The 25846-nt window shown below is 33.0% G+C and overlaps 1 protein-coding gene across 1 annotated transcript in view; it reads right to left on the bottom strand.

The window, feature by feature from the left end:
- The window catches only part of PTPRQ (protein tyrosine phosphatase receptor type Q), a 193900-nt gene that overhangs the window by 130583 nt on the left and 37471 nt on the right, over positions 1 to 25846 (bottom strand). The window contains exons 15-18 of the mRNA XM_069489984.1: positions 20553 to 20735; positions 20077 to 20178; positions 16368 to 16488; positions 389 to 549 (exon numbers count right to left, since the gene is read on the bottom strand). Of these exons, the coding sequence (XP_069346085.1) occupies positions 389 to 549; positions 16368 to 16488; positions 20077 to 20178; positions 20553 to 20735 (567 nt within the window). The remainder of the gene's footprint in view (positions 1 to 388; positions 550 to 16367; positions 16489 to 20076; positions 20179 to 20552; positions 20736 to 25846) is intronic.

The following is a 25846-nucleotide window of genomic DNA, read 5'->3' as shown; positions in this document are numbered from 1 at the left end:
ATTCTAATTTAACTTAGAATTTTAATATTAAATAATAAGGCTCATAGGCAGAGAACTGATTTCATGCATTTTATGTTGTTTCAATTCACAAACGTATAAAATGCTTACTATGTGTCAGGTAAATTCTGTGTTGAGTGTATTTGCAAATATAAACTTATTTAATCCTTATAAGGACCCTGTGAAGTAGATATGATATTATGTACACATACCAATGGGAAATTGAGGTACAGAGAGATTTAATTTTCCCAACATCACATAGCTAGAAAGTGATCAAAATGAGATTTTGTATCAAACTTATTATGGATATTAGGCTTAATATACATTTTGATATTAATATATTTTATAAGCAGAATATTCTTTTAAAACGCTTACATCCTTAATAACTCACCCCCCTCTGGTGTTTGAAAATTAATGATACTGCTTCTTGTCTTCCCATCACCAAATCTGGTGCTAGCTGTTACGTAGGCATTATATTCAACATTATAATCCAAATCTGATAACTCCAATGATGTTTCAGTAACATTAATAGTTTTTAATGATGATTTATCCCTGATAGAAAAAAAGAATATTATCTGTATAATTAACTTTTAAACTAAAAGTTAACATATACTTTTTCAGCGCACTTACATTAAAATAAACATTAATGTACAGAAATACATTAATCCAGCTTACTAGGATAAAGGTGCCACTTATCCTGAAATATTGTTAATAGTAAATTTCAGAACACTTTAGTAAATTAACTTATTTTGCTTTCAACTATATTCAGTAACTCAATTGAGTGTTAATAGGAAGTTCATAATTAGAGTTTGCTTGTACCAATTTTAATAGATTTCCAGGAAAACTCTGTACTCAAGTAATTACACGATTCCCTTTCATACCAGTGTTTTAGATGTTCAAATATTTGTTCTTTTTAACTGTTGGCAAACTCTTATTTACATTATTAATTTATAAAACAAACTCATCTTTCATATATTGTACAAAAGTAACATTTACTCCAGACAAATAGAAAATAAATAAATAATATCTAAATAGTAGTATCTAAAGTAAGAGGACTGTGGGCTACCCTATACTTATTTAACAGAAATGAAATTGAAAATAATGTGTGTATATCATACAGGAAAAAAGAAAACAGAGCTCACATCTCTCATTCAATCAAAGTCTTAAAATTATTTACAATGTCACTCCAGAAAAGAAAACAAGTCAAGTAAACATTGACTCAAAACTCTCCACATAAGCACCAAACTCCCAGGAGGGGGGGAAAAAAAGGTTAAAGAACAAAATATTGCTAAGCAATATAGCACTACTATATAAAATACAGGACTATTTTATTTCAGTCATATTAATTCAGTTTCCACAGTTTTGAATTTGGGATAGATTAGTATCTAAAACCAAATAATGAATATGTGGTGTTGAAAAATATGCATTTTTTAAAAAAAATTCAGATTTTAAGAACAATAAAATTAATTATTAAAGAATTTAGATAAGGGACTATGATTAATATCACAGAAAAAGTATATGTCTTATGTAATCTCGTATTTTTCTTCTTTAGACACACAAGGCACCCAAGAAGTAAATGGATATCCCCTCTGAATGGGAAATGCTCTTTCTTTGCCACTGAAATATTTGAAGCCTTGAGTCACTAAAAGGAATAATAGACTTTAAGTGAATTAAGGGTATCCACAATGAGACACATTTCAGCCATGGTTGTACTACTACAGAAGCACCAATTCACTCCAAATGTGCTATCTGAAAAGTAGAAAGCTTACCACAGTGAGAAAAATATGGATTCAGAGTATGGGATTGGAGACAGGTGGGATTAGCCAGGCTATTGAGCAATTTGAAACAGTTTCATTACACATCCTCTTTCAGAAGCAGTCAGGAGAGCTTTCTTTGACTTCATTGAGACCACAGAAGAGGGGCTTTTAAAACTATTAATGATGTGGCTATTAGTCTCAGAAAAGATGCCTTGTCATGGAAACTTTACCCAATACCATATTCCTGGTCACAGGTCATCAGAACACTACAGAACAGCTAATCCAACACAGCTCTCTAAAATTATGAAAATAGCTAAAGTAATTATATTGCATTGTATCTGTTTTTAAATATATTTTTGAAGCATATTTTTCAATGCTATCTGCCACCTTTGTATCACTACCTTCTTGCCCTCATATTTATAGCAAAATCTTCCAGGTAAGTATTTGCCTACTATAAGAAAAATCCAGATTATATTCCATAGATAATACAAAATCAAGGCAATTACTTGGAAAATGCAGATCAAAAATAAATTCTTGTCAAGTGTTTAGATAATTCAGTAAGAATAAGATAGTCTTTATAAATTATCTTAATAAGAAAGTTAATAATACACTTCAATTAGCATATACAGATATGGTTTCTACATCTGGTAGATATGCTGGTTTACTTCCAGAGACAAAAAAGTGCTAACAAAAACTTTTTCAGATACTAAAGTTTTGTCTGTTTGGGGTTGGTTTGTTTTTCCTTTGAAGGTTAGGATGGTGGCTAATGTTTTAATGAATAAAGTAGAAAAATGTCTGAACATAAACTTCAATTGAAACAATTCAAAATGTATCTTATATATGTAAGAGATGATTTGCTATAAAACTGGGAAACGAGAGGAAGGGAAAGGAGAGAGAAGTAAACTGTCACTGAGGATCTACCTTCATCTTTCCTGCTCTTAGTAGCTGTTGTCACATTGGAGAGAACACACATAAATCTCTAGGCTGAGGCATGAGTTCTTTGCTCTCCAAGAAGAGATCTAGTGAGCAATCCTGCAGACCAGAGTTCACCCTCTCTCATATTTAAGAAATCCAATTTTTTTTTTTTTTTTTTTTTTTATTTATTTATTTTTTTGTTGAGACAGAGTCTCACTTTGTTGCCCAGGCTAGAGTGAGTGCCGTGGCGTCAGCCTCGCTCACAGCAACCTCAGACTCCTGGGCTCAAGCGATCCTACTGCCTCAGCCTCCCGAGTAGCTGGGACTACAGGCATGCGCCACCATGCCCGGCTAATTTTTTCTATATAGATTTTTAGTTGTCCATATAATGTCTTTCTATTTTTAGTAGAGACGGGGTCTCTCTCAGGCTGGTCTCGAACTCCTGACCTTGAGCGATCCACCCGCCTCGGCCTCCCAGAGTGCTAGGATTACAGGCGTGAGCCACCGCGCCCGGCCAAGAAATCCAATTTTGATACTACCATATGGAGCTGTTACTCTGGGTTTTAGCTGATTTAGTTTTTAAATTTCTGTTGTGTTCTTATTAGCTTAAAAATATTATAATAGAATTATTATGTATTCCATTACCATGTTTTATTTTCATTTATAAAAGCATATGTCTTACTCATATTTATGCCTAACATAGCACCTGACACAAAGTAGATGCTAAGTAAATTTTCTTGGATTTTGTTGAATACTGATTTCACATAGACCATCTCTAAATTCAAAGGGGATGGGGAAGGTATCTATCTTTGTTTGGAGCACTATCTAAAGAACGGTGCCTCCCTAACTCAGACATAATATTCTCCATTTAAAAGACTAAAGTAAAAGATAGAAAAGAAAATTCATGAATAAGTTATTCAAAAAATGGACCACAAATGACTAATAAACATATAAGAAGACTGAATAACTATGGCACATCCAAATTATTTAGCTACAAAAATAAATAAATCATTGTTATTAACATGGTAAGAGAAAAAAATCAAGATACAGGAGAACATATGCTTATATGTTCTTATGTGTTTATATTCAACAAAATCCAAGAAAATTTATTTAGTATCTACTTTGTGTCAGGTACTATGTTAGGCATAAATACGAGTAAGACACAACCCTCAAAACAGAGAGATAATCATAAAACATTTTATTAAATAACAATGTGATTTCCTTAAGGGCAATCACAATAACCTTTTTTCGACAGTTGCTAAAAGCAAAGAAAAACAAGAAAACTATGAACAAAGAAATTAGTTGTGACCAAAGTATAGAAAAGGAGAAAAAGGCATAGCCCCCCAAGATGCAGGACATTTTGTTCACTAGAAAGTTTTAGAGTAGAACAGGGACTCGACTAAGGTGGGGTGAGGAAGAGAGGAGTCCTACCTGACACAGCCAGCCTAACTCTTACATACATATCAAAAGTCATAAACTCTGTGGAAACAGAAGGAATAGAAATGGTACACAATAATTACTATCTAAAATATATAACTTTTCTACATCAGCCAAACCTCTCAATCAGTGAATATTTTCCAATTGAGAAAAAACTTGAGGGAAATCCTTGGTGAAATAATTTTACTGATTTAATCCTAAACCTATTAGAACATTTTTAAAGGTTATATTTTTTTTAAATTTGGGAAATCAAAAGAATTCAAATTACTTTGGAATTATTCTGAATAAATATAAGATGCAGTTTTTCTGTCTTCACTCATATCTCATACCAAGAAAAAGTCTTGGGTTGGCATGAATACAGTCATTAAGATGAAGTTATTTCCTATTAATTGATATTTTTTTCAAAACACAGACCACATTTTGATATCTAGGGTATAAAGGAAATTCTAGAGCCTAAGAGCAGTTTCTTTGCTTTGCCAATTTCTTTTTATTTTTATTATTTGTATAAATTTATGGGGTACAAGTATAATTTTGCATAGTTGTGAAGTCAGGGATTTTAGGGTATCCATTACTCGAACAACATACATGTACCCATTAAGGAATTTCTCATCATCTACCCCCTCTCTACACCCTCACCCTTCTGAGTCTCCATTGTCTATTATTCCACACTTTATTTCCATGTGTACACATTATTAAGCTCCTATTTATGAAAACGTGATATTTGTCTTTCTGTATCTGACTTGTTTCACTTAAAATTATGGCCTCCACCTGGCAGAATAGTATTCCATTGCGTATATGTACTATATTTTTTTGTCCAGTCATCTGTTGATGGATACTTAGGTTGATGCCATATCTTTGCTGTTGCCAACATAGCTATGACAAACATATAGTGCAGGAATGTTTTGATATAATGATTTCTTTTCCTTTGGATAGATACCCAGTAATGGGATTGTTAGATTGAATAGTAGGTCTATTTTTAGTTCTTTCATCAATCTCCACACTGTTTTCCATAGAGGTTATACTAATTTTTATTCACAACAAAAGGATATGGGCTCCCTTTTCTCTGCATCCTCACCAACATCTGTTATTTTTTTGACTTTTTAACAATAGCTATTCTGGCTGGGGTACAATGATATCTCATTGTGGTTTTAATTTTCATTTCTAATTTCTTTGTTTATCTCTTATAGCATCAAGTATATGCTAAACAACAACTGCCTATGAAGGAATCTTGAATACCAAAACCACATGGGAAGACTTAAATTTCTCCATATGCCTAAATATGAGTATGCATGGTTTTCTAGATAAGGTTTGAGACCCTTCAAAAGGTCATGGTCTTAATTCCAATCTTCATCATTTGATGTTTTGTTTCATGTGGGTAATCTACCCTGATGATATATCCATCTCTGTTTGTTTCTACAGATTTAGTTTTAAAACTTTAATCTGCTATCATTTAAACATTCTAGATTAATCCTTTCACTCACTAAATACCATTCTCTAAAATAAAGAATGTCAACATTTATTTATTTGACTATTTATCAAAGGAGTTTCTTCCTCATATGAGCCAATGATGTTCACTAATTTTTCCACTGTATAAGGAAACTGCTCTTCCATGTTGTACCATACTCTAGAATAATTATCTGCACAGCTTGACAGTATCAATAGGTTAGTAATTGTGCATTAAACAACCCCAGACTAGAAAGGCATAAATACTTGCACATTAATAAAGCTTTTCTAGAATCTCATAGACAATCTGAGTCACAGTAGGATATTCATTTGTTGTCATAGTTCTTATTGTCTTCATTTGGTTGGCTGATTAATTCAGTTTGATTTGGTTTGGCTTTATTTTGTTTGTTTGCCATTAGCTGGAAAGATACATTTATAAGATTAGAGGAAAAAGACACTAAAGAGAAGGAGGTTGAAGCTGCAGAAGCATACATTTATAAACCATAGTTTTAGAGCAGTCACAAGGAATTAGAATCAAGAAAACAGTTGGAGGGATTGTACTTGCGCTGGGAGAGAGACATTTCATCTCCTGAGAATGGTTGCAAAGGTTAAAGATATAAATGAGTTGATAGTTTCTGGAAGCAGGAAGTTATTGTAGACAAATTTTTGAGATTGCCACCTCAATTTTTAGTGTAGATTGGGAGCTGAGTTTATCTGCTATGAAGCTGTGAGCTGAGTGAGATTTAGTAGAGGACTTGAGGTGAGAGAAGATGGTTTGGGATAATTTCTGAGGACAACAAGAGAGGAAACTTACCAAAATAAGTAAAATGACTGCCTCATGGTGCTCAAAGCTCAGTGAGGTTAGAAAAAGCAAGACTTTTAAATGTATTCTTTCTTTCTTTTATTACTCCAGCAAATATTTTTTTGAGAGCCTACAGTATATCAATTACCGTATGTGGTGAGGAGAATGTAAGATGAAAAAGACATAGCCCTCTGGCTTTAAGGAGTTTACAGCCATATAGTTAAAGGCTATCATCCCATTAGGGCTCAAAAATCTGAGCAAAATACTTCAGAAAATGGGTTATTGGATTAATACAGAGTTACTAACTACTCCTCTCCTTTAAAGCTTATAGGATACCCAGATTTTCTGTTTTCTATTACAAAGTTTATCAGCTAATTCTAACTAGCAATTTGTGATTTCAAACACGTTTTAAAATTTATTGCCATTAAGTTGTTTAAAATATTCTATTATCTTTTCATTTTTAAGTATCTATAGTTATGTCTTCTTTTTCATTCCTGACATTAAACTCTGTCTTTTCCTCTTTTTTTCTAAATCAATCTCCCCCAATTCCTTTCTAACTTCACTTTTAAAATTATTTGTTAGTTTCACTTTTCTCTTTTGTAAATTTTTAATTCAGTTTTTGTAAGTATGGGATTTATAAGTTATATATATATATATTTTTTTCATGATAATAAGTGGATGATTATTAGTCTTTTCCTCCCCATTTGCTTGAGAATGTATCCAGCCTGTACAAAGGGAGAATAAAACATAAGATTTGATACTTTCAAGCATCATGCACTAAATACTGGAACATAGTTTTTACTTGGAAAGAGTAAATTTTAGTGAAAAATAACAGTATAGTGTAATAATGAATTAGAAAATTTTGGCCTAAATTAAATTGTGCTCAAATGAATACAATGTTGGCAATTAGTTGACAGAGTTTAGACAGAATAAATATTTTTAAAACATTTTTCTACTGGGAAATTAAGGTTATAGGGTCTATAAATATAATCATAAAATTAATTTATAAGTGAAAGTATCATTTGACATATTTAATTAAGAAATGAGAAATACAGCCTTTCTTCTCGAAATTTGCCAAGTGCAGTAGTGATACAAATGTTCTTTAAAAAGCTAATGTGATGCAAAAATGCTTAAGGGGTAGCAAGTGTTAAAATATAATCAGTGGTGGATTGTCTGTAAAGACTTTTAAATTATAATCATCAAGATGAAAAAGTTGAAAACAAATTACCTAAAATCAAAACTTTTTCAGGTAAATCAGTGTCCTTCACTTTATTAAAGCCATTTGCTTTCATTCTTTTTTCAATAGTTCCATTTTTTTTAACCACCTTCATTTTTCATAACAGGGCTTCAAAAAATGTAAATGTCCAATCACTTTTCATTTCTTGGAGAGAATTCTGATTAGGACTCTTAAATTTAACCAAATGATGTCAACCTTAGCCCCTACTTAAAAAAAATTTAAAACACCTGGATCTTGTCTTAACCTAAAATTTAGAATATTGTTACTCATAGTGCTCACAAAAGAACACAATTTCAAACTGTCTGTTCTCCGGTTATTATAAAAAGCTGTGGAAAGTGTTGTTATGAATGAGCTGAAGGATGGGCAAACTTCTAAATTAATTTACTATTCCGGCCTTTAAGCAAGCAGAAGCTATAGAAAGTTATATATATTATACATTTGATATTTACTTTCTGTGAAGTCACCTTCACCTAACTATATATATATTTTTTTATTTCAGAATATTACAGGGGTACACATGTTTTTGTTATGTAATTTGCTTTTGTACAGTTGCAGTCAAAGTTAAAAGTGTGCCCTTCACCCAGATAATGCCCGTTGTACCCGTTAGGTATGAATTTACCCATCCTCCTCCTCCCCTTGCCCACCTACTTGATTTCCATTGAGTTTTGCTTCCATATGTGTACGTAGGTGTTGATAGATTAGTTCTAATTTAGTATTGAGTACATGTGGTGTTTGTTTTTCCATTCTTGAGATACTTCACTGAATGATCTCCAGTTCCATCCAAGTTGTTACAAAAGATACCAGATCACCATTTTTTAAATGGCTGAGTAGTACTCCATGGTATACATATACCACATTTTATTAATCCACTCACGTATTGGTGGACACATGGGTTGTTTCCACATCTTTGTGATCATAAATTGTGCTGCTGTAAACATTCAACTGCAAGTGTCTTTTTTATAAAATATCTTTTTTTCCTTTGGGTAAATACCTATTAGCAGGATTGCTGGATCAAATGGTAGGTCTACTTTTAGTTGCAAGAAAAAAAATCATATATTTTGGAGGGAAATTTTTATTACTTTCCAATTTTATTCTTATAATACCACAAACCAACTATACCATTAGTCTTTGGACTAATATGTCCATTTGAATCTTATGAAAGTTTCTGGAATTCCAAAGTATGGAACTAGTTCTCCAAACTAGTTTCCTCCGATCAGAGCTCTAACTCCCAAATTATGGCCTCTCCATAATCAATCCTTTCTGTAAACACCTACTTCCCTGAGATGGCACAGTTCTGGGTTCCATTTCACACCCTCTCTCCATAGATTTTGATTTTTATACAGGGATCCATATATCAGAGAAAGCACAGAATAGGATGGAGCATAGAAATATGAAAATTCAAGGCAGTAGGAAGATTAAATTAAAATTGACTCCAAACATTATTAAACATGCCTATGTGATTTCTTCTCCAGATTATTCATGCTCTCGTTTAGAAATTGTTTGGAATACTTACTATATCCCAGGCACTGAGTTAGCAACGTGTGGTAAGGTACAGTCTCTACATTCCTAGAGCTTACATCTAGCAGGAAAATCCTTATTAAACAAGAAAATACAAATATGATGAGCTTTATAGAAAGGGAACTATGCTTTTTCAGGGGGTCAGATCTTTGTTATAGTAATATCAGCAGTATACTCCCATTCTTTTTGTAGTATCCAAATTATTTAGGGAGGGAGCAACTGAGCCAGCCAATTCAGTTACAAATTAACTTCTTAAATATAGAGCCACAAACACATGCATACACACACACACACATACACACAGACACACACACACAGAGAAAGAGAGAGAGAGAGAATTAGTCTTATTATATGGGATTTTATAATTTTATTTAAACCATGCACCCAAAGATTGCATGATCATACTCCTGGAGAAAACACTTTCCATTACCCATTACACTTGCAATAAAATTCAAACTCCTTGTTCTCTATGTATCTGCCCTGCTTTATCTCCACTTTGTCTTCTCCTACTTGTCTCCTGTGTCATTATACTCAAGACACAAGGACCACCTCACTGTTGACTACACCAAGCTTCTTGCTGCTAATCACACCTGGTAAAATTATTCGAGCTCCCACATCCAGCTAGTATACTCCTTGTATGTTTCAGCTACATGTGTCAATAAATCTCATTTTTGCTTGAAGCAATTTAGGTTGGGTCCAGTACTTGAAATTAAAAGAATCTTGACTATTATTAATCTTGACCTATTCCCATTTTTTCCATAGTCTTTCATATGCCTTGATCCTGAGTATTTCTACCATCCTCATCACTTCTCCCTGAACAAGCTCTACTCTGTACATATACTACTTAAACCATATTAACCAATAATCCAACTGGTTTGACACATGAAACAGTATAATTATCTTTCTCTCATAATACATACACTCCATCAACGAATGCAGACCAGTATCAAGCCACTGAGTGTTTTTAGTAGAAATATCCCTTATGAGTTAATGCAATAAGCTTAATTTTGTTATAATTCCCTCTTTTTCACATATGCTATTATCAAATTAAATGCTATCCTATAGATGCACTGTTTAGTTTTTAGAGCAAAGGCCAATTATAACACTTATTTTTACTGGTGCAGGGAAAGCATAATTTGGGAGTAAGGCAGATCTGGGTATGAATTCTGACTCTGTCACCTTTAGCTCTGTAACCTTCAGCAAGTTTTTAACCATATGAAGACTCAGTTTTCACAACTATAAAATGGGGATAATGTTCTTTTCTTTGTAGTATTTTTTGCAAACAAATAAATAAGTATAAATAAGAAAATGTATGTAAGCAACATTTTTCCCCAAATGGTAACTACTATACTAATCCTCTTGAGCCCTTTTCTTCAGCTTTCTGAGACATTTTGTTCCCAAGTCTATAATGCAAGGAAATCACAATCTCTTCCAGCTTTGTGCATTAAAAAAAAAAAAATATGATGAGCAGATCTCCTGAATCAAGGGTTAATAACTCAAGATCTAGACAGGTAAAATAAATGACTAAAACATTTGGTTTAAAAGAAGATGTGGTGGGAACCGTGATAAACCACAGAGCAAATGCTCCAAATAAGACAGCCACTATTCAACTCCCCTGAATTTTGCCAAGGCAAATAGGGAAATAGTGTTCTGATTTTTGTAAAAAACAAAGGAACCTGCAGTTTTACTAGATATCTACTCATTTTCAAATGCTAACAATCAATTCAGAGTTTCTGAGCCGTTTGCAGGTCCAGCAAAGCATGTGTGGCTCATGGGGTAGCCTGTTTGTAACCGTGGCATCCAAGTTTCATAATGATTCATAAAAATGACTAGCAGGAAAGAGCTGAGACAGAAATTTGATCATCCCACGAGAAACCTCATGTTAAACTCTAAAGAGCACCCTTGTACTCATCTATTCCATCTTTCTATATTTGTTTCTCTCATCTTCCCAACCTAGCCTCAATACTCCATTTCTGTTATGCTACTTGTCAACCTCCTGACAGCCATTCATGTTGCCTCCAGTCCTTCATATGCCACCTCCCCTGAGATGCTCTCCTGGCTTATTAATCTATCTTTACCATCTTCACTCCCAAAAGGAGACATAAATTCAGGAAATCTGAAATGGCCCCCTTCCATTCTGATTATTGATCTATATTGTATGCTCTAACTATTAGGTCATTTTTAATGGGGTGAAAAACTTTTAGAAACCTGGAAAAAACAGGACGAGGCGTACAATTTTTGGCACACAGAAGTGCATTTACAAAAGCAAGCTTTTATGTTACTGAGGAAATTATTTGACCAGTGACATTTAATAAAGAGCTACATTAGAATTGCTTTGACTTTCTAATATATTGCTCAGCAAGTATTTTTAATTATTTCACATGGATATATTATATCTCCCATAAGTCTCCAATCATTTTAAAGTTCTGTATATTTTGTATCTCCCTACAGAGTTTAAACATTTGTCAGACTGTTTCAGAATTACTTCTCATAATTACTGCTAAGAAAACTGAGAAACATTTAAAAGTCAAGATTCCTATATAAGCTAGAATTTTCAGCATCACCTTTAGTCCATGTCTTTTAGCTACACATTATAGGGAATATAAATAACTTCTTTATAAATAAAGAAGAAAAATATTGTTAAATTTTACTAACACATATAGAGGCAAAATTGCTAAATAAATTCAAGTTGAATTCAAGGATATAGTAAATATATAAGCTTTATATCAGTCAACTAGAATGCCAAGCTTCAATTCAAAATGAATTAAAAGAATAAAAATAAATGAATAAAAATCCACTTATTTAATCATGGTTGCCCTAGGAATGCAAGGATTGTATATCATTTTAAAACATATATATATATATAAAATTTATCAATATAACCAAGGGGAAAAATGCTACTTTGTTATCTTGACAGATGATAAAAGTTATTTCACAAAGTGAATTTCAGAAGGAAAAATTATTTTAAAATGTGATGGATTAAAAAAGATTTCTGAACACAGCATCTACAAACCAAATGTGACTCACACAGTAATGGATATGAAATCATTACACATTAACCTTCATGAGCTATTTTGTGAAGAAATATTCATGACAAAGAGAGAAGGCACCCAGTATAACAAATATAATAGGCAGGATGCATTTTGAAGACACATTGAAAAAAGCAAAATATCCAAAAAAAGAAAGTTTTTGTAAGAATTTGGTAATTATTGGAACAACTGAAATAATGGCAAACGAGAATTATGAGAGAAATATGAGCCCCTAAAACAGGAATCCTGCTAATAATGCTAGCTACCATTTATTCAATGTTTTAGGGAAACCACAGATAATTCAATGACAGAGCCAAGATTTAAACTCATGTTTCACTGACTCAAAACCCATGTCCATTTCGGTATGATACCTCCTTCCTATCCCCATAAAAAACTGATTATGGCAAAAGTCCCCAAAATGATTAGTAATCACTAACAAAAGGACCCACAGTTATGACCATTCCCTTAGCTACATTTGCTATACCTTATAGAGCAATTCCAACCAAGTATCTTAGTAAGTTTTAGTAAGTTACTAAAGCTTAAAGCTTCTAACAAGTATCATAGTAAGAAGATGATAAAAATTTTAAAATATCTCTGTATATTTCATTATCATTTATACATATGTGTATAATATATATATTTCAGAGTATTATACATGGTATTCTTGAACAGCTTAAGGTGTTTTTCCTTTTTTTGGTTCTTTCTTCATGTGATCTTACTCTATTCCACTGAAACATCCATTATCTGCAAAAGCATCACTATTCTTATCACAGAAATGCAAAGAGAAAAAAATCAGTATTAAGTTTTTAACACTTAAAATATACTTTTTATTCACCCTTTCAGCAAATATTAAGTTTCAGTTATGTGCCAGGTAATATTCTATTCTAAATACGGCAATGAACAAAGTAGATCTTGAAGGAGATGGGATGCATCTGCGTGCATGTTTGTCTGTGTATGTATGTGTGTCTGTGTAAAATAAAGCCAAGTTTTATTGAGGGAAAAGTGTTTTCTACATTCTATTTACACATCAGGAGTCAATCCTGGATGATTTGAGACCACAGAGTTTTATAATTAAGTCATGGTGTAGAAAGTAAGGAGTAGAGGGATCAAGGAAATTTCCATCTGTCAAAAATAAGAAACAGTAGGAATACACCCATCCCTTCCCCCTACTTGATGAGTGCGATGCGCACTGCCTGGGGAATGGACAAGTTTGAAGTTCTGACTGGGGGGGATGGGGGTGGGGGCAGGGGATGGGTGCATACCTACATGATGAATGCGATGTGCACTGTCTAGGGAATGGACACGCTTGAAGCTCAGACTCGGGGGGATGGGGGGGCATGGGCAATATATATAACCTGAACTTTTGTACCCCCATAATGAGCTGAAATAAAAAATAAATAAATAAAAATAAGAAACAACTTTACTTTACTAAGAAAAAATGAGAAAAAGAAACAGACAAAACAGTCAGACTGGAGTGTCTGAAGATGTTAGGGTGAAGGTGGAGTGGTGAAAACACCCAGCTAGATTTGAGAGGGAAATCCCAGTATAAAGAGGACTTGCTCTTTCTTCTCAGGATGAAGGGAAAAATGACAAGCCCTCATAAAATCAGTATGTGTTCAATATGGTACCATGTTCAGAAAGATCTAAGGACTTCTCTAGTAGACCATCCAGAGCTAGAAAAGGGTGTGGAAGTAACCTTCCCAATCCCACACAAGGCAAATCGGTGCAGAGAAATTAACTGAGGGTATCTAGTTACCTGAGGTTCGAGACAGAAATGCTAAGAGAACCACGGTGCTAGATTAAACTTTGATAATGGACAAAGGATAAAACAGAAAATAAGAACTTTGAAACCAGATGCTATAACCACAAGTTTGGTGCCAGAATGATTCCAAGAAAATACAGGTGAGATGAGTCATAATATCACAGAGTTGAGATTTCCTCACCCCACTTTCACTGGGCTTCCCTTATACCTATACTCTATCTTGGGAAGTGGGATAAATAAGAAATACCTTTTGAAATATGACATAAAATGCACAATTGAGGAGTTGAACTTTGAATTGATTGAATATTTACCCAAAAGAGATCGAATTAAACCCAGAGAGAATGAGAAATGAATGAGTAACCTCAAATCGGTGCCCTCACAACCTCTACCATCATTGCAAAAAGCACAAAGACCCAGTTACAGAAAATAAAGGGTCATGTTTTACAAGACATCTGAATTATAGCATATAAAAATCCAGCTTTGCTATATTCTTAAGATTTAGTGTAATATATATAGGTTCCTTTACATATTCCCAATGAATCCTGCTACTTTTATATATTTCAGAATTCAAAGTAGACAGCTAGAATTGCAGCTAACTTCCTAGAGTAGGTGGCTCCTATCGTCCATAACGGTTCATACCCAGAAAGAGAAAAAACCAGGTAAACAGCATTGTTTAAAATGCTACCTAACTGTGTGTGTTTCTGTCTAGGTGTGCTACACATTATGCTGAAAATACCACGAGGCCCTAGGAAGGGAAGCATGATCGCTCTATAGAGGAATAAGATTGTTCTCTCAGTGTGGGGCTGAAAACCTCAGCCAGAAAACTCTTGATTCTCACTTTATTAACCTTTTTCACTTACATTTTTTTCTAACTTAGCAAATGGCATCAAAAATCTAGGAGTAATCACCCTCAATTCAAAAGTCAAGTCATCCTTGATTCATCTCTTTCTCTTACCCCCATAGCCAATTTATCACCAGGTCCTGGTAGTGCTTCTTCCCAAATGTGGTTCAAAGCTGCCTATTTCTCTCCTCCGTTGCACTATCATCTCTTGACCAGACTGCTGAAATAGACTCCTACCTGGTATCCCTGCTAACACTTTTGTCCTCTACAATTCATTCTCTGTAAAGAATTCAAAGTGCTTGACATTCTCTGTTAACGTCCATTAGAGTTCAAATGAAAACCAAATCCTGATCATGGCTTGACTCCTGAATTTTATCTAGCTCCTGCCCCCAATATTACTCTTCTTTGGTTCTCTAATCTCTAGCAACACTAACCGCTTCTCTGGTCATAAAAATGGCAATTTGTGTTTCCCCACAGACATTGTGCAGTTGATATTCCCTCCTTCTGGAAAGTTCTGCCCTGCAGAATGTGAGCTTCTTGAGGGCAAGGGTCTTATGTGTATCTTGTTCACAGGCATATAGGTTCTCTAACAGTATTGTTGAATGAATGAATAAATAAATGAACGAATGGACAGGGTAATGGAGGCAAATGGTTATCTTCTTCCTGCTGCTGCTTTTTCACTCACATCTCTCATGACACTCCCAATTTCATCATGCCTATACAAAATGACTAGGAATCAGGCAATGAAGAACACGAGAAATTGTAGTCCTAAAGAGCAGCAAGCGAAGGGTTTAAGGAGGAATTGGGGAAAGAAAAATCTTATTTAGGAAATAGAATAAGAGTAGACTTCTTTAAAATATCATGGCCTCTCACTCAATGCTGGCCCTTCCAAGTCAGAAATACAAGAGTAAGGAAATGCCTATGTTTTATAAAGTGTAAATTGTATTTTCTGAATTGAAATATTTAAAATCCACTAGGAAATGTATTACATAACTGGTGAATCCTCCTGAGAGGACTTACATTAAATCAACGTAAGGATTTCAATGTTTTTATGAAGCTGCATGGCCACATTGTTAATGACATGTGATGTACTATAGGATTTCATCTTTTTCACAATTGAAGGATAAATAGGTAATCAGGGTAAAGCTGATCAGAAAAATGGATAGATACACTGCTTACATTTCAATGGAAAATTGAGCTTAAATAACAGATTTCCAAAAAACAAAGTTTCTTTTAGCTAAATTTTACTTAAAATTATTCTGCTCGAGGAAACAAAAAGATAGTGTGCATGAGAATATTGGTGTAAAACTTTAGAAGAGTTTAAAATTATGTGCTTGAATTCATATAAAATTGATCGATCAATGATTTTTAAGAGTAGAAATTGAGTATAATTATGTATAACACATAATTGTTTTTGTTCTAATTGCAAAATTACATTATTTGACTATGCTTGAACCACCATATAATATGGGAAAAACTTGTTTCTTGATAAAAGCATATTAACTAGCCTATTAATAATCATGTTCTTAATGTAGCATAACATTCTGAAATAAAACTACATTCCTATTATGTTACAGATTAATATTTGTTCTCAGAACTATTTCCAAAAAAAAAAAAAAAAATTCTTACCAGACATAAACTGTGTAATAGAGGATAATTCCATTTGGCTCCAGGGGTGGTTGCCATGACAACTTCACAGTGACACCAGACAACTGTTTTACAGAGAAGTCTTGAGGAGGAGAATCAGGAGCTGAAATGTTAGGGTATAGAATAATGCATTTTATTAAATACATATAAGAAAAGGTTAAAATGAAAATGCACAAATTTTTTATTATAAACTTTCTGGTAAAGGAATCAGGTCCAGTGCTTTTCTCCATGGGCACAAGAGACTGTTTACTTTCAAAATGAGATGATAAAGGAAGATTTTGCATGGTGGTGTTAGAACATCTGTTTCTGTGATTCAATGGAAAAAAATATTTCATGAGAAAATAGAACAAGGGGTATGTCACAGTGACTCACCTACTGTTCAAGTACATATTGGTAAATTGTTATCCTGTAATAAAAATAAAAACTTATTGGGGTGAATAACTAGACAATAAAAGAGCTCCCCAGACAATAAAAAGACGTGGGAAAAAAATCACACATCCAAGAAGTGGGAAAGTGATAAGCATAACATTAGGAGAGCAGTTAAAGTGACTGACCTCACAAATGAAAACTACATTCCTCAGTTTCAGTTGTGTCATTAAACTGTAAAATAATATCAAAATCTGCTCACTGAGTCTTCAAAATTGAATGGTTTACAAAGGAAACACCAATGTAACACATAGACAAGAAAATAGTTTAGGATCAACTTGTAATTCTGCTATAATAATGTAAGAATATAAATACTTTACCTATTATGCATTGAATAAACATTTTTAAAAACTACTGAAAACTAGTTAGCCATGTTTATATTTCCATTTAGATAAAACATTTATAATGGCATTTCTCAGCTGCTGTATAATAGTACAGCAATGTCTTAGAATAGTGAAATATAACTTTTTGCATATAAAAAAGTATAACAGTAAAATTTGGTTCATTGTTACAGTTATGCATGGAAAGTGGACCCATAAGGAGCTAATAGAAATTCTGGGCATTTGTTTAGATCTTTAAAGAATGTTAATTTATATATAGCTCATGTATAAGTCAATATTTCCAATAATATGGAGAAAATGCTACCTGAATTATTTCAATTTCTTTTTGATTCTCTGAATAATCTCAGCCATGGCTATATGTGTACTCATGTATGTGTGTTTTCATTATTTTAGTAACAATAATTTTCCCAAAAAAATTTATTGAGCAGAGAAAGGTTTATGAGACAAGTTCTAAGGAATAATGGTGACAGTTGTATTTGGTATTTTCATTGGCACTACAATAAAAATGCTATCAAATATTGATTACCACAAGAATCCATGTATCATTTAGAGATGCCTGTTTTCCAAGATATGAATTACCTCTGAAAACTCTTTCATTTTTCAAAGCAAAACCTATAAATATTTTTCTTAATATCTTTGTAAAATCTAACTTTATTATTAAAAAACATTATTAAAAAACAGATTTCAATCAAAAATAGCATTGATTTAGAAACTGATATGTTGCAACTAAGCATTTCGACTCTATTCTATAATATGTTTTAAGATGCTTGGTGGAATATCAGATAATTCTTGGTATTATTATAATTTTCAGTATATTTTTGGGTACTTTCTTTTTAATGTAAAAGGTTTGATTGCTAAGTAAATGTAACTAACATGTCTACCTAAACAAAATATTGCATATCTACCATACATAGAAGACTAAGTTTTAATCATTTTAGCATTTATATTCTGAAATACAATCTAACAAAATGAAACTGGAAGACATAGAACCTTTTGCAATCCATTTAACTCATGTCAGAGCATCTGAGTCTAAATGAGAATACTTCATGAAGCTCTTATTCCCTCTGCCTGGCACCATCTTTCCTATCTCTCACTCTCCCTCTTTACTCATCTTCTTTCAGTTCACAGCTTAGACATAACTTCCACAGCTACACGTTCCTGATGCCCTAGAGTAGCTTAGGTTTCTCTTTTGTCCTGGTGAATAATTTGGGGGAACATCTACACCAGTCAGTAAAATGAAAAAAAATTATTTGTCTGTACATTTGCCAAATTGAGATCTCATCTACAAAACTGCAAGCTCCGTGAAGGCAAGGAGCTCCCAATCCCAATAAAGCAAACTCTCTCAGGCCTTTATCCATTCTTAATTTGCCATTATTTTTCAAAAATTTTTCAAAACAGGATCTTGTTCTTTACCTTGTTCCTTAGTAATTACATGGTTTGGCCAAGAACTTAAAATAGAAGTTTACCTTGAAATGCTGCATTTTTAACAGCCCAGGTAATTCAGATGCATAACACACTTTAGAACTCTTGACTTGAGTGGTAAAAGCTCTGCTTGCTCAAAATGTATGTTCACTACTGGTCTGACTCTTTTATATAAGATCTCAAATTCTCACCATGAGAACTATTTGATTAGATTATAAATAAATAAGTAGGTGCTATTTCCAGAAAGACATTTCTAAAATGATTTAACACCTCTTGTCTTAGAAATTAAGATAAAAAGGAAAGCTAACTCTCTTCTCTAGCCTTTAACCATTGACCCAATAGGAAAAACATTTATTAATTCTCACTTGGAGAGCAAGGAGAATCTATCTGAAAAAATGAAACTTCAGACAGGTAAGTTTAATGGAGAAGCAGGCATACTAAGTAGAGGCAATATCTGTGATGCCATGGAGGCATCACACTTAAAAACTGGGGCAACTCAGAGCACCCTACCAGGTTGCTTTGGTGAAATTCTTTGGTGGAAGTGAAAACGGAAAGATCTGCAGAGGAAGAAGAAGGCTTCAAAGACTTTACTATTTTGAATTTAAGGAGAGCAGTGCAGAGAAAGCCTTCCTTCCTCGTCATTTCTAATGTACATTCTACCCTGGTCAATGATTCTAGACTCTGAACATCCACAGTACACGGCCTACCTTGAAGATGGGGAAACTTGAAAGAGAAGAGAAAAAAAGATATTACACAAACATTTATGATACTTCCAGACCCACTCCTCAGGACAGTAGGAATTCCTTTTACAGAAAAAAAAGTCTCAAAATATATAATGTATAAAACATAAAATGCAAATCCTAATCCCAAATATGTTCCTCAAAAGTCATTTTCTTAGAAATAATATGTGCCTATAACTCAGTAAAGTACCAATATAAAGTGGTCTCATTAGTAGAGTTGATTAACAAAAGGTATATTTATTCAATATAAAAAACTGTTAACATTGGGAGATAGCATCTTGTCCAATTATGTAGAGAAACCTGGATGATAGCCTAAATTCATTAATAAAGTAATCCTGATACTATAAAAAAATTGAAAGTTGACATAAACAGAATATACTCCAAATTTATATAAATGTCTGTTCTTATGAAGGTAAAAGTAGAAAAACACAGTTGTGACTGACATACATCAGTTAATGTTCTAACCATTCAAACCAAATTTTAGCCTTAAAAATTCCTGTGGAAAAATATTACTGATTTTTTTTTACAGAGTACTGATGACTTCAGAACATGAAAAGCATTTTTATACTTGATTTTATTGAATGTAAATATGATGCTGCTAGTTTTTTTTATACCATGACAATGAAATCACTGTATAATGTTGGCAGGAAACACAAGTGACACTCAAGGCCAGGGGAATTTTTACATTAGGTTGTATTCTATATACATGTATCTTGAAATGTTATGGAATCAAAGTATGTCAATGTCCACTACTATGTTTACCATCTTCCTCAGTCAGTACACTGATGGGTGCACTCCGGACTCCTTCACCTTTGAGTGTACTAGCAGACACCTCAATCAGATATTGGGTATATTTCTTTAGTCCTAAATAGAAATAAAATAAGTAAGTTGACACTTAAAAAATAATTTAATAGCATGCAAAAAATAAACTATAAAACGGCCCTCAACTCAACAATCTTCCAAAAATAAAAGCTAAATGAAAATGTAGTTCATTGGCAATATAGCTCCTATCATAAAGACAAAATGATATAGGATAATGTGGAAAGGGATTAACTCAGAGTATTCTTTCATGTGACCTGCAATCATCTTCTAGCTTATTTAGCCAAAAAGACAGAATTGTCATACCATCTATGAAAATAATTGCACTTAAACCATTTATAACACAATATTAAGCTAATATTTTGTAGCCACACTGTCAATATAAATGTATATGCCCAACATTAAATTCGTTCTTTTACCTTTAATGTTTTGGGTTAAAGAGGTTGTATTTATAGTTCTTTCCTCATTTCCATTACTTCTCTTGAGATAAATTGTATATTTTTGTATGATTCCATTGGGACTACTTGGGGGAAGGAATGATAGTTCAATCTCTCCAGAAGAAATATTTTTGTAAGTAATATTTTCTGGTGCACTGTCAGGCACTGGAAGAAACAAAAATATAAATGCATAAAACAATTCCATCTTGAAATCTATTGTGCTAAAATTTCACACAAGTATGCTAAGTTATCTATATGTGAACATTTCCTAGAGTGTGATTATAATAAACATCCTTAATGGAATAAGGTATAGATAAATTATATCACTTACAAACATATAAGAAAATATTTCATTCAAAAGAAAATGTATATTATGATTCTACAGAAATAGGACTTACAGGATGATATATTTATTCAAAGACTTAATACCATAAGAAGCTATCTTGCATTGCAGAATACGCAGATGCAAGAAAGAGAATTAAAAACACTTAAAAATTGACTCTTCGCTTCATTAATAATAATATAAAAAAAGTTCAATAGGTTAGTTTTGGTCGTCAATAAGGTCTATGACAAGGCAAGGAGCCCCTCCCAGATACGAGGCTGCATAGTATGACCTGGCAGAAAAATTGTCTCCTAAGGATACAGGATATCATTAAATGAAACACTAATTTTTTGTATCTAATAACATTCTTGTATAGAACATAATGTTCATAAAATGGTTATATATATTCAAGCACAAAAATGTGGGATTCTGATTATGAAAAAATATTGCAACAGATACCCTAAACTGAATGAACATCTTACTTAAAATAATTAAAACTCTGTATAATATTAAAACAAATTTTCTTTAAGAAATTATCTGGGGCTGACAAGAAATTTAGAAATCAGTGGTGACTAGCCATAAAAAGCCCACAAAACACAAACAAAAAAACCCCTAAAAACAGGAATCCTGAGAAACCAGCTTTGACTTGGAGCATACTGGTTAAACCTGGTGATTTTGCGTTTCTGTGTTAACATTTGTGTAGAGTGCCAGAGAAAGAATATAAAGCCTTGGGCCAACTGAAAGATGAAGGATACCCCCCAAAAAGAGCTGAAACCTCAAAAGAATGCAGCTTTACCCAGGACCATTATACTGAATATATATGTTCTAGGGGACAACTTAAATTCTTCTGCAGGTGCCATGGAATTCCATGTGAGTGCTACCTCCTGGACTTGTGCAAGGTGGTTGTATTCATTATCAGAGAATGGGGAGTGAGAAATTAACCCACCTTGCAGAGAGCCCAGAAAAGAAACTTTTTTCTTTTGCCAGTCCTCTGGGTGGAGAGGTGGAAAAGAAATAAAAATTATGCTATTTTAGAATTACAAGTCTATCCCCATGAGCATATGTGGCCCAAATCCATACTTATGTGTAGCCTGAAAAAATCTTTACTTTAGAATTCAAATTAAAATGAAACTGTAGTCCTAAGTTGCTATTACTCCTAAGCAACTATAAAAAGTAAATATGATAAAAATCCTCTCTGAAGGAACTCAACTTTTACTCAAACCACATAAATTTCCCACAGATAAAGTTTCAAGGAATATGAGCTCACTGCTAAAATCACTGAACACACAAGCAATTCAGATACCAATAGTGAAAGACAGCAAACAAAAAGAAAAAATATAACACACACGCACACACAGAGCATTCAGACTGTGAGACTTCAGATATTGAAATTATCAAAAAACAAAAACATAAATGTTTACTCTTTCAGGAAATCAAACATATTTTAAAATATGAACAATGAATTATTTAAATAATGTTAAATAATCATGCAAGTTTGAAGGAGAACCAGATAGACCTTTTAGAACAGAAAAATAAAATGTTAATAACTGAAAACTACAATTTCTTGATGTCTGAAAGAGCAGATTAGATAGAGACGGAGAGAATTTTAGTGAAAAGGATGATAATATTCAAGAAATTATCAAGATTCTGGATCAAAGATAAAAGTTATACAAAATATAAAATGACAGTTAAGAAACAGACAATATACTAAGAGTGGCTAAAAGAATAAAGAAAGAATAAAGAAAAAGAAATAGTTAAAGGGATAATGGTTGAGAATTATCAAAATTATTGAAAGATCTCAAACTTCAAATCAAGAAATCTCAATAAATCTCAAGCAGGACTTTGAAAAAAAAAATCACATCTAGACACATCATTGTGAAAATTCAGAATACCAAAGAAGAGAAGACCTTAATGGCACCAGAAAGAAGAGAAATCATCTACATAGGAATGACAATTGACATCAATTAAAAAACAACTGGAATTCTATACCTAGAAAAATTAACAAGGGCAAACTAAAAATATATTTAGACAATCAAAAACCAAAAAAGAATACCATTAACACACCTTCAATAAATGAAATTGTAGACAATGCACTTTAGGTAAAATAAATAAATAAAAATTAAAAATTTACCAAAGATTAAAGACCACAGTTGTAAAGACAATGGTTTAAGATTGTCTGCATAGAATAGTAACATACTAATTTGGAGAGTTAAATAATATAAACTACTATAAACTATGATCTATAAATATGTATATATTATAGCCATTAAACAGTCCTGTTATAAGATTCTTTCCTTTCAAATGAAAGAAATTGAAACATTTTTGTTAGCATTCTAAATACCATGGATATAAAAATTACTACTAATAAATACAGTAGAGAAAAATAATTCAGAAGCCTTGAAAATGGAGATACAGTACTCTCCCCAATTGTTATCAGTTATGGTGTATTTTGTGTTTAAGGCAGATAAAATAGGAAAAAAACTAACTTATTACATTGAGAAAAATCCTCAACAAATACCTTGAATGCTTTCTTAACCTTCTGGCTCTAAATGAAATCTTGGACCTGCTGAGAACATTGCTATAGCTTAGGCCTCTTTGGTACCAGGTTTGTTTTTCTTCTTTAATCCCTATAATCACAGGGCCTGCTTGTTGTGAGTTTTATTTATCACTCCACTTTTCCATATACATATCTTTTCTCCTTTCTTCTTCCTGAAGAACCACAGAGACTTTGAAGCCCATTCCATCAGATACCACCATGTGCTACCACTCCTTAAGACAGTCATTTGAAGATGCTCTGCCACTTCTCCAAACGTTTTAAAGATTTTATCACAAGGATAACTAACTTCCTCTCTACCACTCTTAGAGATGTCAACATCCATGCAAATGAGCTGTCCAACTCCTTGGACTCTGTATTCCTCGATCTCTATAATTCCAATAATCTTTCCCTCCACTTTGCCTTAACCACAGGCTTTCATGGCAACACACATTGTAATATATATCACAGTAAAAAAAAAGTCTCTTGATTTCACTGGCATCTTCAGCTATTGCTCAATTCTATCCTTCACTTTATATCCTCAAAATTTGCTTTTACTCATTCTCTACACTTTCTTACCTAAAACTCACTCTAATCCCACTTCAGTTAGGCATTTTTCCCCTTTTTTTTTTCATAAAACCTACTCCTGTGAAGTTACCAATGACCTCCATCTTGCCAAACCACTAATTGATTGTATGTTCTCATCTTACTTCACTTGTCAGCATCACTTGACCTCAGAAACGAATTCTTTCTACCTGAAAATCTTTATTCACCTGGCATTTTCTTCATACATCACTGGTGACCTCTCACCAAGTCTATGAGATATGACACATAAGACTTGTAAGCTTCTTGACATCTCTTGCTACACTCACCTTGATGTGACTTTATCTCATCCCTTGACTTTGAATATCAAAGACATGGTGAGGCTTCCAAATTATATGTTCACCCTGGATCTTGAGTTTCAAATTTATTTATCTAATTGCCTTCATAGCAGGCACTTGGATATCTCACACATGTTCAAAACAGAAGTTCTGAGTTTTCTCCATATTGATCTCTTCCCTGGACTTCCCTATCCCAGTAAATGGCACCACCATTCATCCAGATACTCAGACCAAAACTCTAGTAGTTCACCTTGAATTTTTTCTTTATTCCCATATCCAACATATTCAGCAATTCTCTAAAATTGCAAATCATATCCTGTTGTTTTCTAATTCTCCAATAGCTTCTCATTAAAACTAAACTCTAAACTTCTTAGAATAGCACCCAGAAATCTGCATGATCCCCCTATGTATGTCTCTCTCTTCAACTGCTAATTCTCTACCCACAGCTCACCCTGCTCAAGTGACAGAAATGCCCTGCTCTTCCTCAACACCATGGAGTTTCTTTCCTCGCCAAGAACTTGGCAGGCAATTTCTATTCCTCCTTCTGGGACACTTTTCTTCCTTGTCTTCATACAATTTAATGTCATGCATCATTAATGGGCAAATATAACCTCCCCAGTGAGGCCTTTTCTCAGTCCTCCATCTCAAATACCCACTTATTACTCTATAACTTTCTCTCTTCTTTCTGGGATATATTTTTCTTCCTAGAACTTACCATTACCCACAATCATAAATTTGTTTACTGGTTAATTTTCTGTGACTCTTCTAGAATGTTAAGTTCCATGAAGGTAGGGATTTTGTTTTGTTTACTGCTGTATCTATACTACCTAGTAAAATGGTAGCACATGATATAGAATCCATAAAAAATCTGTTTGGTGAATGAATAAATATGTTCAATATGATATATAATACATTAAAAAAGAGAGAGAGACTCACAAGTAAGGAAAAGATATAAGACTAGATTGAAAAACTCTTCAATCACAAGAAAAAAGGAATTAGTGATGCTATTCTTGAATTTCATAGCTCAGTATAACTTCTGATTTTGAAAAATTCTCATTGGAATTTAAGTTGTTCCTCTGGAACTGTCTGCCTACCTACCATCAGTGGTCAGTATAAAAATATGTATTACTGACTCCAGGCTGATATCCTTTACATTTATATTCATTTATCCTTAGGGAATAACCAGTACTGGATATTCAGGTAGATAAACCAAGACAGACTTGATGACTTACTGATTTTGGAGAGTGGTGATGCACTTAGAATTTTCTGAAATAGCATAAACAGTGTTTCCAATTATAGGAGTATTTTGTATACTTGATAACTTATGAATAAAAAGTAATGATTATAATCAGTTGAAATAAGCTGAATATATTAAAAATCTAAAGATAAAAGAAATAATTTAGTTCATGATAATAGTAAAAAGAGAAGTTACTTTGTGTATACCAAAATACTATTGTTTGGCATACATAGCTTTAATGTATGCAGGCAAACTTTAAAATGCTATTCATTAATACAAATCAATGTGTAGAGTTCTACACAG

The sequence above is a fragment of the Eulemur rufifrons genome, chromosome 16, assembly GCF_041146395.1.
Source record: "Eulemur rufifrons isolate Redbay chromosome 16, OSU_ERuf_1, whole genome shotgun sequence".
Classification (NCBI taxonomy): domain Eukaryota; kingdom Metazoa; phylum Chordata; class Mammalia; order Primates; family Lemuridae; genus Eulemur; species Eulemur rufifrons.
This window is presented reverse-complemented; position numbering and strand designations above follow the sequence as displayed.